Raw genomic sequence first — 18,729 nt, forward strand, 5'->3', positions numbered from 1 at the left:
TACACCTGAAAACAACTCAGGTCATTGCCTTTATATTGGATAAATTAGCTATATTTTTATATTTGTATTTTTTTAAATGCTTAAACTACTAAAATCTGAAGGTAAAACTAAGTAGTTATGAAAGAAAAAGATTTCAAAAAAAAAAATAGTAGAATATTAAAATCCTAAATACTTGAGTGTGAAACTGTACAAGTTAGATAAGCATGTTTATTATCTACTCACAATTGTTTAACACTATAGAAAAATGACAGAACAAACTATAGACTAAAACAAGTGAATGCAGAAAGCTTATATACACTTACAGAATACATTGCTGAGGGGAAAAGAGTCAGGAATTGAACAATGCATTCACAAAGGTAAAATTTAGCTCATATGGGAGGGAAGAGGAAGAGATGGCACATGTATTTTTATTCTTCTGGTCCTCAGAAACACTGTCAAATAAAGCAGGAATATATCAGCTCAGGTTCCTAGAAGTTTCTGAAAACAACACTGCTCATGTTTTTACTGGGAAGCTTACTTAGTACAGAAATCCTAGCATTTCGTATCCAGTTTTGATCCTTACTTGAAGTTAGCAAATGACTTAGCCACTTCTGCCACAAACCAGTACTAATCGCTTCTGAGGAGTAACTACAAATTAGCTGACGTTTATTCTGATTTTTTCTAATGGAAGATCTTAAAGCACTGCCTGAAAGACAACATTATCCTCCTCTGCCACGTGGCACAAGGCTACGCAAGCAGCCTTACACAAAACAGAATGCCTGGACAAAACCCATTCCATTCACCCCCAACAGCAGACCTCTGCCAGACTTCATATCCCTTTTCCAAAGAAGAAATAAAAGCGCACCCGATTTCAACTCATCTTCTGCTGACAGTGTTGCTGTTCAATAGCCACTTCACATATTAATGAAGCCCACTAGTTATTCAGGAGGTTTAGGTAAACCTTTTATCAACATTTTACTCTTACCAATTAGTGCTGTTAGTTCTTTAATTGCTAAGTAGACAGAAGAAACAGGCCTATAGGTTTAGTGGCATTTCTTTCCCAAGTTTATCATACTTTATTCACCACTTTCTTGCAGAAGTTTAACAGTTTAACTGTGGACAATCTTAAAACTACAAGACAAGAGAAAAAAAAAAAAAAAAACACAGGTCTGTTGCATTTTAGTTCTTCATTTCTTTATTTTTTAATTCACATAATGAAACAGAGGTCCTCATTTCCAGACCAAACTATCTGAAGAATACAGAAAATCTATTCTTGAGCATTCTGATTTCTAATTAGTACTACACCTGCAAGGCAGTCAACAAGAACAGCCTTCATTTTCACTTGCTAAACTTTCCATTTACCTTTTCCTCCTGCTGGGAAATCCTAAAGGCACACAACTAAACGATCTTTCTCCTCTACCACAAAATCATTTTACGTTTGGCAACCAGCTCTAGCCCGCATCTAATCCAGATTGACATGTTGAAGTTACTACCTGAAGTCCTAGCCCCACAGGACTCTGCGGCTGACTTTCAGTCCCCGAGTACCTTTTTCTTTATGCATGCTGCTAATCTGCTGCTGCTCTGAGGTCTGCATTAAACTCCCGGACAACAGGAAGCAGACAGGTTTACAGCCTGCTGTAGGATGATACAAATTGAAAGCAATCCCCGGAGACAGCAACGCCGTAGCTGACAGACATTGTAAGAGCTCCTGAAGTTTGGCTTCAGAACCATCAATCAGGAGCATCTTGCTGGCGGCATTCCCAGAAGCCCTATAATGAACCACAAAGTTCAGAGCAGAGAGAGATAATAGTAAATAGAGAATGGTGCAGAAAAATAAAAAAAGAATATTATTCACCCTCTCAGCAAGAGCAGTTCAACTCTTAATTGTCACCACTTGATTCCAGACTGTGCCTGAACATTTTCATAATTTAGACTAACTGCTGCCATCCCTATTGATTAAGCACAATTTTTATTAGCAATAACAGCTACTTTCATTATAAGACTATGAGACAAAACTGCATTAGTTCAAAACACTAACTAATGATCTCTTCTAAGCTACATTTAAGTTTTCAGAGCAATTTTTAAATTGGTACCAAAAAATCCTTTTCCTATTATTTTTCTCTCAAGAGCCATATCTTAAATTTAATCAGGGAAATTTAAAACACTCAAAGGAAGCTACTGAAAATAGATTTAAGGATTGCAGTTACTAACTTCCACGAGAACAGAGATAAAATCTAACTGAACTGAAATACGGATTTTATATATATATATATATATATATATATATATATATGAAAAGTAAACTTATTTCTTTAGCCTTGATAGACAGTTCAATTTTATAATGATTTAGCCAAACAGTGCTATAACTGCACAGAGCTAGGTAGAGAGACCACCATAGTAAAAAGAGGTAGCGTGGGGTTTTTTTTCCCTCCACATATCTTGTCATCTACTCCCATTTTAAGTGTCTGACAAGAATACTTGGTGTAGGTACGTGTATTATTAATATTGAAGAACTTTTTGCCGATGAAAACGTTGGAAACAAAAAAACCCCTACCATTCACAACAGTATCTATGAAATTCCAAATTATATTGATTTGACACTCCAAATCAGGAAATAAACTCACAGCTAATGGTTCCTACAACTGAACTTAACACACAAGCAAAGGAGATGTAGGATTGTCGTGTATGACTGGGAATGATTCATAGCCACAGATATCTCTCAGTGGTCTGTTACCACAGCACTGAAGGCCCCCAGAAAAGTGGGTAAGTTAACCTCTCAACAGTTTGTGAGCTATTATTAGAAGACACAAGACGTTCATTCAAAAAGTCCATTGCAGAGATGAAAATTAAGCCTCATTATTACAACGTGCAATTCAATGCATTGCATTTTTCCCATAAAGCTGTTAATAGCAGAACCATGCACCCAAACACCGTTTTAAAGCTTAAGTCTCTGGGCATAAACCTAAGGATCATTATCTGTTATAGAAACATTTAAGTTAGGGCTCAAAAAAATGACATGGGGCCTGTCTAAACAAAAGTCACAGAGATAAGACCAGTAATTTATTTTCAGTTGAACTGTTTCTAATTTTCAGTTATTTCTCTTGGCCTGGAAAGAAAAGGACAATCTCCACTCAGGGCCATAACACACTGGTTTCCGTGTCTTAAACACTCACTTAGAGGCAACACAGTCCATATACCTACAAAAGATGTAAATAGGTGCCTGAACAACGATATTATTCATGAATAATGTTTAGAGTGCTTCGCATCTTCAGATATATGAACTGTTTCACAGCTTTAAAGCCATGAATTCAGCTCCCCAGGAAACTACTAAAAACTCTGAATCTTTAGATATTTTATTTACCATGCTGCTTACTCTTACAGAAGAAGCTAGAAAGAAAAGAATTATTTGTACAGCTTTTTAGGAAAAAACCCCACAACCTCGTATTCTGATAACTTTCTTTTACATATCTACCAATTGCTCTGATTATCTGGCAACAACACAAGGATTCACTTTCAAGAAGGAATAAAACACATAAAATACAAATGCAGTCTCCAAAATGATTAGCGCAAGTTGTTACTGTTGCTGTATATGAAAGCCAGCACCCTGAAGTTTCTGAACTTGTTAAAGCTGTGATCCAGCAATACAAAATAAAGGGTTGCTTTGTCTTGTCTTGTCAAGACTTTGATAAGGCTAGCAGAGCAGAATAGTTTGCTGCGCCTTTTCACTACATCAAGGAAAAAGGCATGTTCTCTATTTCGGCTGTTGCTATTACACATAAAACCCATTACCAAAAATGTTCATCGTAGAGAGTTTAAACCTTGGAGGGTGTGTACTCGTAACGCCATTCCTCATGTCACAGATCACATATGTAGCCTTGAAATGCAAATAATTTCTCAATACTCTCCTCTCAGCATTTTAAGATGTCAGAGCCATTTTTGCACTTAAAATATTTTGGAAATTATTTTGATGTGTAGCAATAGAGAAGAAATTGTGAGTCATTTCAAATAAATAGTCGAGTCTAAATAGAAGGCTTATTAGGAACTGTGTTTTGAGAGCCACATGGATCATTACAGAAAGCAACATACTACCCTGTGATTCACTATGATCTTCTACAGTCTTTCCAGTGCCCTTTATTCTAGTCTTTACACACAGGGCTACTACAGAACGAGACACGAGATTTATTTTTTTTTAATAACATGTATATATGTTTTGTTCATTCCTGGACTAGCGATGAAAATTGATAATAAAATGAAACCAAAACTTTTATGGTATTCTGTGGAAGGAGCGGCCACAGAATTCAGAATCTCTCCTTTAAAGCGTAATCTTGGAGGAAGAAACTGAAAGCAGACGCAGCGTTTTCAGGAGAAACAGCATTTCCTACGTCACGTGAACATTTGCTACCCTGGAATAATCCGAAGGATTGAAAGTATAAGTGGTTAACTGAATTTTCCACACTTGCTGCCACACACATTCTACTGCTTTAAAAATAACACACAATTTCTATTTTGGTAGATTTTAATACATATTGAGATTATTGTTTAACAAGACAAAAATCACCTTATTTCAAGTGAAATGCTCAATTTCAACACCTACTCGCTTTTAGCTGCTTGTCTTTTTATTAGCCATATCATCTATTTGCAATACTGAATACCTTTTCGCCCTTCTGCTCCAAAACATCAAGTTATCTATCTCTTTGCGGTATCAAGGAAGGTGGGAAGTTTAAGCAAAGACAAGCCTGTTCAGTTTTACCTTTCAGGCTGGAACTTGTTTTAAAAGTAGGTATGAATTACCGAAACCAACTGCTCAAATGGAAAAATAAGGGCTATCATAAACACTTATAAACTAGCCCTCCACGATAGAAATACCTAAGCAGCAATTTAGATAAAATAGAAAGTGCAGCATTGGAGAAATCTGCATTTCACATATTCTTATCAGCAGTTAAAGATGAAGTACCACAATCCTGTGGCTCCAGAGGTGCAGGATCCACACTGCTTTAAATTATGCAGCTGAGGCATTGGGTTAAAAAAAAGCAGTAAAACTGACAATTAAACAAGCAAAATAGTTAAGTGAAAAATACAGCTAGGGTCATTCTCCTCACCCAGTCTACCCAAACAGAAGCAAAACATACTGGTATAACTGCCACTCTAAAGACAACATAAGGGAAGACGACCTGACAAACCAGTGTCTGGTAACACTGTTTCAGTTGTACCATCAATATTAGTGCTGCTGCCTGTTTGTACTTCCGAGTAACAAAATCGGTTTGAAAGCATAGAAGCACAGCCAGCTTGATTTGGCTCATCCTTATTTGATGCTGAAGGCCATGATGATTAGAACTAAACAACGGAGCAACACTCCCAACGCAGAGCTGCAAACGTATGGATGAAAATTAGCAGTTCAAGTTAGTCTTACCCTCTTCCAGTTTTAGCATTACACGGTCATGCTACACCCTGCAATGTCAGCCAGAACTAATCCACACATGAATATGCACGCAACCACCCCCATTTATTAACCTCAGATCTAGAGCTTTTAGCAACAATACTTGTTGCTAATACAGTATCACTAAGACCCTCCTTGTGCTACAGATTTTTTTTCTTCCTTCAGCATGATTGAGATGCTACATTTCCTCAGATTACCTCCTAATATTTCAGCAGGAGGTTAAGGTTTTGTGCAACTATCAAAAGACAACTACAGTACTTTGTGACACAGCCATCTGTAGCATACAAAGTGTTTGTCCATACATTAAAACCGTTTGAGATTCAGTCCTGTATTGCTGCTGCTCCTCCCTCTTTTTCTGAGGGATCAAAATGAGGAAGAACACCTTAGAATTTCAAAATTATAAACTTTCTAAAATACAATGGGGTTTTGTTGCCTCAGTTTCCCATTCCCTTAGCATCAGAACTCTGAACTTTAGAACAAATCCATTTAAAACTTAATCTAAATTTATGTTACTTTCATTATTTTCTTTTCTTCATTCCAGGCAAATTTGTGATGCACACTCCACAAACTTCCATTCTATACATGCAAACTACCAATCATAGTATATTAAAGCTCACTGGCAATCCATTTGCTTGTCTCTAACAAATGCTTTGCCTCAATTTTTAGGTTAGTATTTATTATTTGCTACCTTAAAATGACATATAAGAGGATAAGGGAGAAGATCTTTCCAAATAAGCAGTAATAGAAATAGTATTCCACAGCTGCATTCTAATTGACATTTTGGCATTGGAAAAATCTCCCAATTTAAATGGGGGGGGGGGGGCAGGGGGAAAGGTACATTTTACAATTAAACCATTGGCTATCTTCTACAGAAGAACATTGATTAAAGCAATGCTGCCTGAATCTGCAGAGAAAAATTCACCTTTGGGACTACAGCTGCATGTGGCTTGAAGAATGAGTGGCTAATTTCAGACTGCCTAAGAGCTATTTTCTTTCTACCCTAAACAGCTGCTAAGGGCCTGCACATAAGCAGTCAATTTATCCTGGATAACTCTGGACAGCAGAAGAGTAAATAATGCAGAGGACAGGACACATGCCACATATATTTTGAAATGCACAAAAGAACACGATACAGAGATACCCCCTTGCTGGTTTACCTCCCCCAAGGAATATTAACCCTGCAGCTTCAGGCTGACTCCCACAAAAATATTCAAGCAAGTATTCCAGACTGATCCTAAAAATAATATTAACACATTCACATGGTGCAGTGCTTGAACTGGTAGCAAGTATCAGGCACGCTGGCTCTGCAGTTAACCGGCTCCATGTAGCGAGCTTACCATTCTCAACACAGAGGACTGCTACAACCAAAATTGTTACCAAAATCCTCAGCAAGGTATCACAGCTGTGTATTGGCTTATTTTAAAATAATGTTTAATAGCTATGTAACACTAATTATGTGTACATATTTGCACTGGTTTAGCAAATTCTGCTGGCCTATGCTGACAGAAAAAATACTAAAAAAAAAAAAAAAAAGAAAAAGGCCTCTCCCCCCTGCAACGATACCTTCTTAACCAAAGCAGTTTTAAATGTCATTCAAAGGTAATTCCTGAGAGGCCCATACACTCGCTGAGCTCCCTTCACTAATTAATGGATCATTAGTAGGAAAGAACCCCTAACTGTTCACCCCCTGCACCACATACTGTCTTAATTACCTTTGTGAAGCAACCAATTTGCCTTTCAGTCATTCTGTCCAAAATCCCAAGTGAATTGACTCAACACGGGGGGTGGGGGGGGAAGGATTTTCATACACACATTTATGAAAATCCTTAATTTTTATGACTGGCAAAGAATTTAGGGGCTAAGTGTTTCCAGCAAGATTTAAGAAAGGGGATTTCAATAAACTGTAAGAGACAGAAGTGGTAGACAGTGACTAAAGGAACAAAAAGCTCTTCTTAGGCTTACAAATGTGGCTACATCATTGAAAAGCTTTCCCTTTGTGAAGCTTTTGAGAAAGTTAATTATATCATCACTTCATAATCACAACATCTATGGGAAACAGCAAAACACTATCACAGCTGTTGTTTTCTTTCTCGAGACCACTGAAACAGGCACCTATTCCTTGCCTTTCAAAATACTTCCTTGCAGGGTTAATGAACAAGTTCTCTCCATGTTTATGCTCAATTGCCACACGAATCTACCTGGAGACGAAACGTAAGCTTTACTGCCAGTTATCTTACAACAGAGATTAGATTGCTTTTCTTCTCCCCACTTCTCTTCACGAATCTGTAAAAATAAAAACAAAAAACCTGACATCCTTACAGACTATTTTTGTTTTTGGATGAACCTCAATGAGACACCCGCAGAAATCAGGCAAGAATCACTGACGCCAGGCAAGACAGGAGGCATGCTGGCTGCAAAAAGTATGCCAAGGAACCAGGTAATTTACTATACTCTATTTCTAGGGCTCTACCTTCTGCTCAGGTTCCTGTTTCATGAACACCATTTAGGATACAAAGTTTCAGTGATTAAAGAAATCCATGCCATAAAGAAGTATCTTCCTTTGAAACTGAACGCAGCAAACCATATAGCTGAAATCTCCCTGTGGGTTAGCATATCCTCAATTTTGGTCCCAAAGTGAAGCAGCTGGGAGACTCCAGCACATAAAATGTGGTAACCTACTTCTTCCAGGAAACAAGCCATTGGGATCTCCAGTGTTTCATTTCATCACCACTGTTGATGAAACTTTCAGATATAGCTCACCAATGACTGGGTCTCACAATAATTCCTATGTATAAACTACTACGATACTTATTTTTTAATAGAAAAGGTACCATGCAGAACCCTGAAAAAAAAGTGACAAGAACTGAAGACACTCAGGTCTTAATAACAATTCAGTCCACTCATAGAACATGGCTCTGAAAGCCAAAAGGGCCCATGAAAGCCTATTGATCTTCAAGGACAACCTTTCCAAAGCACAGAAACAGTGCACTCCACTGTGCAGGAAGCAGGTATGGCAGAAGACCTACATGTGTTAACACAGAATTTCTGGATGAGTTTGTTTTTTTTTTCAAAGAAAAAAAAAAAAGGGAGTGAACAGAAGGTAGAGGTAAGAAAATAAATACTTGGTAGGAGTACAGAAACATTGCTTGAGCAGGCAGGGTGAAGTTGGAAAAGCCCAAGCTCAGCTGCAGTTGAAAGTAGAGAGGGATGTTAAGGGTAACACAGAACGTTTCTACAGGTATGCTGGCAACAAAAGGAAGACTAAGGAAATTGTAGGCCTGCTGCTCAACTAGCAGCGGACATAGTGACAAAGGACATGGAAAATACTCAACGTCGTCTTTGTCTGATTTTCTACTGATGAGGTCTGAGCCTAGTAGTGGAGTACCAGGGAAGAGAAGCATTACCCACGTGAGTGGAAGACCAAGTTAGAAAGCTCTTGAGCAAGTTGGACATACACAGAGCCACAGAACCAGACAAAATGCATTTTCCTGGGTCCCCAGGAAGATTATGGAGACAAATTTTCTTTCCAGAAGCCACATCCATCCAGCATGGATTTAGAATAAGTAAATCAATATGACTGTTTTCTGTAGCGAGATGATTAGCTCTGTAAATGAGGGAAGAGTACTGGACATTGTTTGCCTTGACATTAGCAAGCTTCTAACACAACGTCTTAAAGTATCCTTAGGCCTAAATCGGTGATATACGAACTGAATAAGTGAACTATAAACTGAGTGACACAGCAGCTGGACTGCTGGGCTCAAAGGGCTGTAACCAAAGATACCACGTCCAACTGGTCTCTAATGGAGTTTCTCCAGATCAATATTGGGTGTAAGGTTTGTCTTTACTAATGACCGGAATGATGGAACAGAGTGCCCCCTCAGCAAACTTCCTGAGGATACTGAACTGGGGGAAGCGGCTTATATACTAGAGGGGAGGTCTGCTATTCAGAGACCTCAATTACCTGGAGAAATGGCCTGACAGAAACCTCATGAAGTTCAACAAAGGCAAAGTCCTGCATCTCAGGTGGAATAACCCCACTGGGGCTGGCTGGGAGCCAACCAGATAGAAAATAGCTTTGCAGAAAAGGTCTTGGGGGACAAGTTGAACAGGACTCAGCAGCACGCCCCTTGCAGCAAAGACAACTGCATACTGGGCTGCATTAACAAAAGTGTAGCCAGCAGACCAAAGGAAGTGATTCTTCCCTTTCATTTGGCACTTGTGGGACCACATCTGAATGATTCTGTCCAGCTTTGTGATTGCCTGTAAAAGACAGACATTAACATATGGGAATGAAGTCCAGCAGATGGCTACCAAGATGAATAGTGGCTGGAGAACAGGGTATACAAGGAAAGGCTGAGACAACTGCGTTTGTTCAGCCTTAAGAAGAGGAAGCTATTACTGCTGTTACCAACGACCTAGTTGGAGGTTATAGAGAAGGCAGAGCCAGACCCTTCTCAAAGATGCACAGTGACAGGACAAGAGGCAATGGACACAAGCTGCAGCTCTGAATAGATTTTTCAGAGAAAACTTTCAACAAGGTTTTGATCAAACACCAAAACAGGTGCCCAGAGAAGTTGTAGAACCTCCATCCTTGGAGGTATTCAAATCTCAGCTGGGAAAAACCCTGAGCGGCCCCATCTAAGTCAGTCTTGCATTGAGCAGGGAGTAAGACCAGGTGACCTTTAGAGGCCCCTTCCAATTTAAATTATCAAACTTCCAGTGGCAATCAAAAACCAAAACTCTACAACTTGACCCTATCGGGTAAATACAGCGAGACTCACAATACTCCTGTTCATCAAAGCTTTCTTGCTAAAGCCAAACTAATGTAGATCAAGAAACAAGGGGAGGGAAGAAACCCAAGACGTACTACAATAAAAACAGACGAACAGGAGATTTACTGTGTTTACCAGAAACCTCGGGCTGCATATACAATTACTTGGGAACCAGTTATTTGCTGAAGGTATGCATAGAGCACCTGCATTTAGATGATGTTCTGTCCTCACTGCTTTCAGCAGTTCAGTCGGTATATGGTTTAAGATACAGACCACTGCATTTTGCTTAGTGCCACTGCAGCCAACAAGATAACATTTATGTTCTGTCAGCTACACAAAGAGCAGATCTTGTGGATCACTACCAGATTAAAGAAAAGGTGTATGTGCATGCATGTGAAGGAGCTTCCAGGTTTGGTTCATTCCTAGAAGAGGTTGCAAGTACCAAGTGCTTATCTGGAGGGCACAGTACTGGAACTTTGTACATGTTTTAACGGCATGAATGGCTCTTAGCTGTAAAGGACATATTACCAGAGTAGTCAGTTTCTCAGTAGTAGCACACATGAAAAAAGGAAAAAATAGGAACTCTCTTGCAATGTATCTTGTCACTTTTTGTAAGGCAACTTTTGTTATCACCAGAGCATAATTTAATATGGACAGGGTCCTACAGCTGGTTTGGAGAAATACAGCATCCTGAACTGGCACTGAAAAAAGTATTCTGAGTTAGTGTTGAGTATAGCAACAGCCTTACAGAATAACCCTTAACAATATAAAATGAAATACCTGAGAGCCAGTAAATTAAAATAATTGAAGTTAATCAAACTTCTAAAATCTCAGTTATGAACTTTTTTTTTAAATTAGACTATATGAGCAGTTGACATTAACAGTTTTGAAAAAGAAAGTTACCTATGTTTCTACCAATGGTTAGCATGCTTCTGATGAATGAAGACATATCAGAGAAGAAAGAAGTGCAAAGGCAGAACTCTCAGAAGAAAATCTGATCTCACTTCCCTTCCTAATTCTCAACAACACACCTGTCCTCCTCTACTTCTCAGGGGACCTTTCTCCAGTTTAGTTTTGGAAGAAAATGTTGCTTAGGCTCTGACATCAACACCCTATATTGCTTCTGCTTAGACTCCCAAATGTTCCTCCTCTAAATCACTGAGAACTCACTTTCAAACAAGGGCGGGGGGAGAAAAGAGTTGGGGGGGAAGGTATTGCTAATGCATCCAAAACCACTCCATTATTGAAGCACCTATTACTTGAAAATATCTCTACACTCTCTTGAAGAGCTTTTGAAGAAGTTCTGGCATAAAATTTACAGCGTATTTGTATACTTGCTTTTCGCATGAGACACCTCCCTCCCTTCAAGCAAACAAAGTATCTGGAAACTATATAAGCGAGGCTTACAAAAGAGCCTGAAAGGTGAACGATTGATCCTCCTGAATAGCAGCATATAATCCTTAAGTCTTTCAAAAGAAACAGGTTTGATTAAAACACAGGGGATAACTGCTGCGCATGTATAAGAATAACCAGTGGTAATTCTGCTTTCCCAAGAAAGCAGTATGAAGATGAGGCTCTTGCTTAAGAAAGCTGTCCTGCAAAAAAAAAAAACCCAAAGCAGATTATGGGAGAACAGTAAGGATATCAAAAGAAAATGAAGGAGTGTGCCACCACAGAGTTCTTCAGCTGCCAGCAACAGGATCTCTGACGTCCTACCGTCAATAACTCATTCATACATTTTCCAGTGTTGTCCAAGGCTTCTGTCTGAAGAATCAATTCAGTTTCTCCCCTCTTCCCTCCTGAGCACTCCGAACAGGAAACTTGCCCATCACATGGCATAGCAAGAAGAATGCAACTCTTCTTCATAGCAAGAGCTTAAGCTTCCCCTCCTCCCCCCCCGCCCCCAACCTAGGGAAAGGTCCTCAGTTAACTACTATTTCACTCTTTAGAGGGCACGACAGCTGATGGACAACTCAGAACTCCCATGCTACTCTTGCAGAGAACCCCTTTCATTGTCCTCTGAAATTTGCCTGTAACTACAATCTTTGACTAATGCTCAAATTCAGAATATTACATTTTGAGCAGGATTCCCAACTATAAAATTTGCTTGTTAATACATACGTGGAGAGAGGCAAATGCACAGAAATATGCTCTATACATTGTAAAAATGTACAGGAAGTTCAACTTCTCTTTGGACAACTTACTACAGCATTTAACATTAACTTAAAAGACATCATTTTATTTCATTTTACTTTCACTATTTGGGTACTTGGTGTCATATTAACATGACACAAAAAGCAGTGGCAATCAAATAAGAAACAGAAATATTACCCTACAGTATTTCTTCCAGTTAAAAGTTTAATAGGAAATGCAAAAGTTCATTGACTAGTGCCTCTTCTAAGTTACTGCTCCTAACAGCTGCAATTGCATTGCTATATAAGTAGTATTTTGAAAGCTTCACTAAAAATATAAAACATTATAGTGTAAGACCAACTGTAACACTAGATATTACCTGCCAATGATAAACTGCATCAACTTACAGGGTAGAGCATACATAGTGGGGCTACTGAATCATAAATGGAACATACACCAGGCTTCCATAACCCCCCCAAGTGAAGAGAAGCTACTACTTATTAGAAAACTAGGTAAGCTTTAAGACTCAGGAAACATTCCAACATTTCGCATTCTCAGAATACGAGCACACAAATACGCTCTTCCAAAGGCGTCGCCAAGTATGTTAAGAAGTTCTCAGTTTGTCCAAGACACTGTTCCAAACAAGCTACAAAGAAAAGGTACAGTAGTGGTGTTTTGAAACCTAATAAACCTCCACAGATCAAAGTGCAAGAATTGGGAAATCCTTTTACAGTTGTTTGAGGGAAAGAAAAAAAAAAAAAAAAAAAAGGGAAGCAAAAACCAGAGAGAACTTCCCCCTTCGATTCCACCACTATCGGTTGGTGGTTTCCTCTAGTCACATCTATTCCTCAGGGACACTGTGCATGAGCCTCCCAGTGAAGTACTGAGCAATATGACAAATGTCTTTCATACATATGCAGAAGCAGCATATGCAACAGAGCGTCTTGTTCTAGACTTTTCTTTATAGGTGAAGTATACACATCTGCAAGTAGAGGCAAACATACAGAACGATCGGCTCGGCTAGAACAAGGCCAAAGAACCACACCTTGTCTTAGAGGAGAATGTGATGAGCCATGGTCCCGTCAGCATTTATTCCACTGTCTTGGATTCATCTTAAAGATCTTCCTACCCACTATTAAGCAATATACCAGCATGGCAGAAACATCTTAATCTATGAGCACAAGGGGCCACATGACATTACTATGCATCTCTCATTCCAGTCTTGCGATCAGCTGTACACGATCCTCTACAGCCTGTGCTGTGCGCTGCTCACCCTTCCACTCAGCTCCAGTATTGCAGAGGCAGGGGTCATACCAGTCTGTACTTCCCCCATCCTCTCTCCAGCCCCTATTTGTCTTCCAGCAGCCCAGTACAATGCTAGCACATGAGGTTGAAAAGTTGGAAGGGAAAAGGGTTGTGCTGTGACTGGTAGGTATCCCCGCAACACCTTGTGCTGCAATCTCCAACCTAGTAACCCAACCTTCAGTGAGACCAGGGAGAAGAATATTAGAGTAAGACCCAAAGCCCTCTGAAATTTTAGTGATCTCCTACTGTCAAACTTCTTAGACAAAAGAACTTCTTTTGATATTGACATTGTATCTGTTCTTCCTTTTGCAGCATTTTAATTCCCCCATCTAGAAAAGAAATATGCTTATCCAAAAGTCTGGAAATTTAAATAATTTTTTTTAACTTTATTGCTATTACTAAGCAAGACCAGCTTAGTAAGTTGTTTTCACAGCTACGTATCATTGTATCCTGTTTTAGGAACCACTGATGTAACACTAATAATCTCACTTATCCACAAAATATGCCAACTGCCGTGCTCAGAGGCTCTGCTACACGGCACATCCTTTGGATGCAGAGTAGAGTGCTCTCTCAAACCTTACCAACCAAGACCACGGTTATGTTGCTAGTCTTAAGTATTCATGGCTGTCGGTAACAAGAAAAACAAAGTTACCAGAACTTTAAAGCCAATCTGGTACACGCTACCACATTTCTCCAAATGCCACAAGAAAACAGACACCATACTTCATAAAAGAGTTTCTCAGCTATTTTAAAGAAAAAGGATCCCTCCCACTCCCAGTCTGCTGAGGACAACTTTTCCAAAACTCTTAACAAATCTACTAAAAGCAATGATTCATTGGCTTGATCCAAGTATGTAACTAGGCACCTTACAACACAGGGCCACGTCTGATGCTGAAGAATTACACAGATAACATTACAGTGTTCTTTTTTAGAAAAAAACCAACTCTGACCTGTATTCTTCTTGAGGTTTTATGTATAGTTCTTTTTAAACACATCAGAAATTGGTTTAAGTGACCCATACACAAAGAAACAGCAACTAAAACATGGGGAAATTTCAGATCTTAGCCATTTCCTATTTTGTAGTTGGCAGACACAGACCTAACTGATGCATATTAAATTTGCATTGATCAACTGTACCATGAAGAAAGAAAAATGCTTTCATTAACTCATGTCTACTTTTTCAAACTTGTACTTGCCGATTTAAATGGCATTTTAAAACAGTACACGCTCCTTGGTTTTGCTCATTGGAGTCTGTACTTAAAACAATGGTGAAAACCAACCTAGCACATAAGCAACATTGTTTTAATGCACAGATGTGACTGGAAAATACTAGGTTCTTCATCTTAGTCTCTCATATAGTGAGCTAACACACTATAAATAGTCACCTATATATAGATATTTCAAATGTGTTTTTTCAAACCCTACCAATCACGTATATTTACTAACCCTGAAACTACAGCAAGTTTATAACAATTTAATCAGAGCTTATCCAGGTAGAAGTGCACATTTCAAAGGGATAAAGAGTACTTGTTCTGTTCATCAAGTACTTGTCCTCGCATTTCTGACTAATTCATTCATTAGTAGTTATGTACTTCCCTTTGGATCCCCAAAGGTCTATCTACCTCCAATTATTCCTTCATTTTCTGGCCAATTTTATTCTCCCAAATGTATAAAATAGATTGATTAAAAACATTAGTATCTTAAGACCAAATCCTATTAAACTTATTTACACAAGTCCCCTTTAGCTCTGCAAGTCATTTACACTATGAAAGGCCCAGAATCTGGCCCAATACAATTCTGGAAAAGTAAGAATCACTACACATCAGCCTGTTTAAAAAAAATAGAATATAACACAAACAACTTATCTCCACAAAACACATGCATCAGTGATTGAGTTTCTGTGTGTGCAAAGCCAGAAGGCGGCTTAGGTCATGCATGTAATGCCAGCCTAAAAAAAAAAAAAAAATGCTGTAGTCTGACAACTAAAGATAAATGTGACTGCTGTGCAAGACAGCTCAGGAACTTTTCCCAGCTTCGGCCACTGAGCTCGGATGGGATTACTTTGCTGCAGGCATGCTCATGGAAAGGGCGCACAAGCAGCCCCGTCCTCGCTCGGGCACGGGAACCCGCTCTCCTCAGTTTAAGGGCGGCGGCACTGAAACACGGGCGACAAGCGGACTCCAGAGAGGCAGCGTTAAGGCAGTTCCCTCCCGGCAGCCGCGGCTCCCGCTACCGCCCGAGGGGCTGCGCGGCCCTCCCGACCGGGCCCGCTCCCTCCCCTCGCTTTCCCTCTTCGGTTCCTGAAGAGGGAAGGCGCGACGCCGGCCTTCTCCGCGGAGAAGCCGGGGCCGGGCCGGGCCGGGCCAGGCCACACCACCCGCCAGGCCAATGTCCCGGGCCCGCGGCGGCTCCCGAGCCTCGGCCCGGAGAGCGGCGAGCCCAGGCCCGGCCCCGCCCCGCAGCCGGCCCGTTCCGGGTCCGCAGCCTATCAGCCTCGGCCACAACACCGGGCTCCGCCAACCGGGGCCGCTCCCGCAGCCGCCGCTCGCCTCCCTCCCCCGCCGAGCAGGTGCCGGCGGAGCGGCCCCGGCCCCCGGCGAGGCGAGGGGCGGCACCGCGGCGGGGCCGGAGGCCGCCTCCCGGCCCGAGGCACGTCCCCGACGCGCACAACCGGGGCGAGCGGGAGGACACTGGCGGCCGGGAGGGAAGAGCCCCGAGGCCCGCCGGCCACCCCCACGCCGCCCAGGCCAGGCCAGGCCGATGCTCCCCACGGCGGGACCGCGGCGGGCCGGGCGGGGGAGCGGCGGGGAAGGGCTGTGGGGAGCCGGTCGCTCACCAGGAGAAGGAGGAGGCAGCCAGGGTCAGGCAGGATCGGGAAGATGGCGGGTCTCATGGTAGATCGGGCGCCCGGGAGGGGGAGAAACGCGGCTCCCACTCTCCGCGGCGGCTCCTCACTTCCCCCGTCGCCAGGAAACACCCGGGCAAGTTCTACCGCGGGGCCCCGCGCTGCCCGCCTCCGCCGCTCACTTCCGGGTTCCCGCGCTGCGCGGGGCACGCCGGGAAGCGTAGTTCCAGCTGCTCCCGCCGCCCGGGGAGGGGAAGCGGGGCAGGAGGCACAGAGGCGATCCCAGAACGCACCGGGGCTGCCCGCGCGCCAGCGCCGGCCCCGCCCGGCCGCCGAGGGGTGGGGTCTGGCGGCGGCGCAATGAGGAGGCGGGTGGGGTCGAGGTGAGTTACGGGGCGCAGCTGCAGCGCCGGGGAGGAGGGGGGGAGAGAAGGGAAGGGAAGGGAAGGGAGGCGGCTGTCACCGCCCGGGCGAGGCAGGGTTAACCCTTTCCGCCTCGGTGGCGGGGGTGTCCCGTGGCACCGCAGCCTCTTCCGCTCTTGATCGGACGCTGGGGCTCGTTGTCGGTCCCGGGGGCCCGCGGCTCCTCTGTCCGGGCGGGGGGTCCCTGCCAGCCTTCAGCGGTGGCGGGAAGCGCGCGGCGGCTCCGTTGCTGAGCCGGCTGGCGAGTCGGCTCCGCGGGGCCCGGGCGGGTTGGGCGGCCCCGGCGGCGCCCGGGGAAAGTTGTCCACGTTTCCTTTGGCGCCGCTGGGTCCCGCCTTGGCCCTTCAGCCGCCGGGACTGGGGAGTTTTGGTTTTGGCTGTAGGGAAGATGAGGGATATTTGGGCGCTGTGCGCGTTGGGGTCCTCGTTTCCTCGGAGTTGGGGAAGCAACTTTGTGTTTGCAAGGCGGGGGAACGCAGCCTGTGTGAGGGGGCAGAGCGGCTGGTGGGAGGGCTGGGAAATTTCAGCTTGGCAATAGGGTTAAAGTGGATCATCATCATTCATTTTTATTCCTTGACGCTTCAAAAGATTTGTGCTTTTTGTCGCTTCCTGAGTTCCAAATACTGAAAAGGAAGAACACCTAAAATGCAGTGCTCCGTCCTCTTCCAGTAAAACTTTGGACCTTAGAGTATATATCTGCTTTCAGACCTTGCAGAGCTGTCTCAAAAAGACGGTGGAAAGCTGCCCTTTGCCTTCTTCACATTTCCAGTATGTACACAAGCATAAGGAGTGAAACGGGGCATGACGCCATTTAAAAGAAAATCCTTTACATCAGCTTTTTGCAAGTCCAATTTGGCTTCAAAGAAAGCCTGACAGGCCCCGACTTTATGTGTGACCCTGTAAAAATCATTTGGCCTGTCAGTTTCATGAGCTGAAAACACCTATATATATATACAAATCATGTCTTTTTTTTTATAGTCTGAATTTGGAACTTAACTTTTATCAGTTCTGCTATGTCTGCCTCAAGAACCTGTGCTTCTCAATCTGTAGAGCAAACGTCTTCTGAATTCATTCACGTTTGAAAAATACTTAAACATTTTTTCATAGCAGCTCATTCTTCACTTGGAAACTTTATCAGTAAAATTTGATAGAGCGATCTTGTTTAAATTTTAACAACCTGGTGTTTTGCTGAATAGAAAAATGATGTAATTGAGATTATCTGTGTAATGCAAAGTAGACATCATAGTTCGGTATGAAATTTCACATAACTTGAAGAGCCCTTGGTGTCCGTATGACTGTCCCTTCATTTCAGGTGACTCGACAAGGCTAATCTTTTTCTACATGTTAGCTTAAAGAAGAAAAAGTGAATTATTTACTTGATTCCAGTAATACAATGCATATTACAGATGCTGTCAATTATGTAACTTTTTATAAGCAGATCTTGTAGTTACTTCTTGATTTTTATTGTTGTTTTTCATCCCTTATGAATAAATGCCTCATTTTTTGTTAATGAGGATCGTTATCAAACAAGTCCTCCAGATACCAATTCACGTTTGTCATATACATGAAATATCTGAGGGAAGTTACATATTTTCCTTTTATAGTTCCTCTTAATATTTCAGAATTTCTCTGTTGCAGAATTAGCTCTTTCAGTGGAGTTAAGATACTGTACTGAGAATTGCTGTAGACATAATTGGTTGCTTCTCTCACCTGTATGATTACTGACACTTTATGCAGATGTGGCTCTTGTTTTCATCTGGAAGTTATGAACATCTTTCATTATTAATTCTCTTCTGTATGCAGTCAGTTTTATATAATTTTTTATGTAATTGGGA

At 41.9% G+C, this 18,729-nt stretch overlaps 2 protein-coding genes across 6 annotated transcripts in view; one reads left to right on the forward strand and one right to left on the reverse strand.

Annotated features, from left to right (window-relative positions):
• Positions 1-16,638, reverse strand: part of ERP44 (endoplasmic reticulum protein 44) — a 54,000-nt gene extending 37,362 nt beyond the window's left edge. Inside the window, exon 1 of the mRNA XM_076330139.1 lies at positions 16,463-16,638. Within this exon, the coding sequence (XP_076186254.1) occupies positions 16,463-16,519 (57 nt within the window). The 5' untranslated portion in view covers positions 16,520-16,638. The remainder of the gene's footprint in view (positions 1-16,462) is intronic.
• A 181-nt stretch (positions 16,639-16,819) lies between these two features.
• The window catches only part of INVS (inversin), a 105,090-nt gene continuing 103,180 nt past the window's right edge, over positions 16,820-18,729 (forward strand). For all 5 annotated transcript variants that reach the window (XM_076330140.1, XM_076330145.1, XM_076330143.1 and 2 more), the window contains exon 1: positions 16,820-16,854. The gene's annotated coding sequence lies outside the window, so the exon portion shown is untranslated. The remainder of the gene's footprint in view (positions 16,855-18,729) is intronic.

The sequence above is a fragment of the Aptenodytes patagonicus genome, chromosome 2 (genome assembly GCF_965638725.1).
Source record: "Aptenodytes patagonicus chromosome 2, bAptPat1.pri.cur, whole genome shotgun sequence".
Classification (NCBI taxonomy): domain Eukaryota; kingdom Metazoa; phylum Chordata; class Aves; order Sphenisciformes; family Spheniscidae; genus Aptenodytes; species Aptenodytes patagonicus.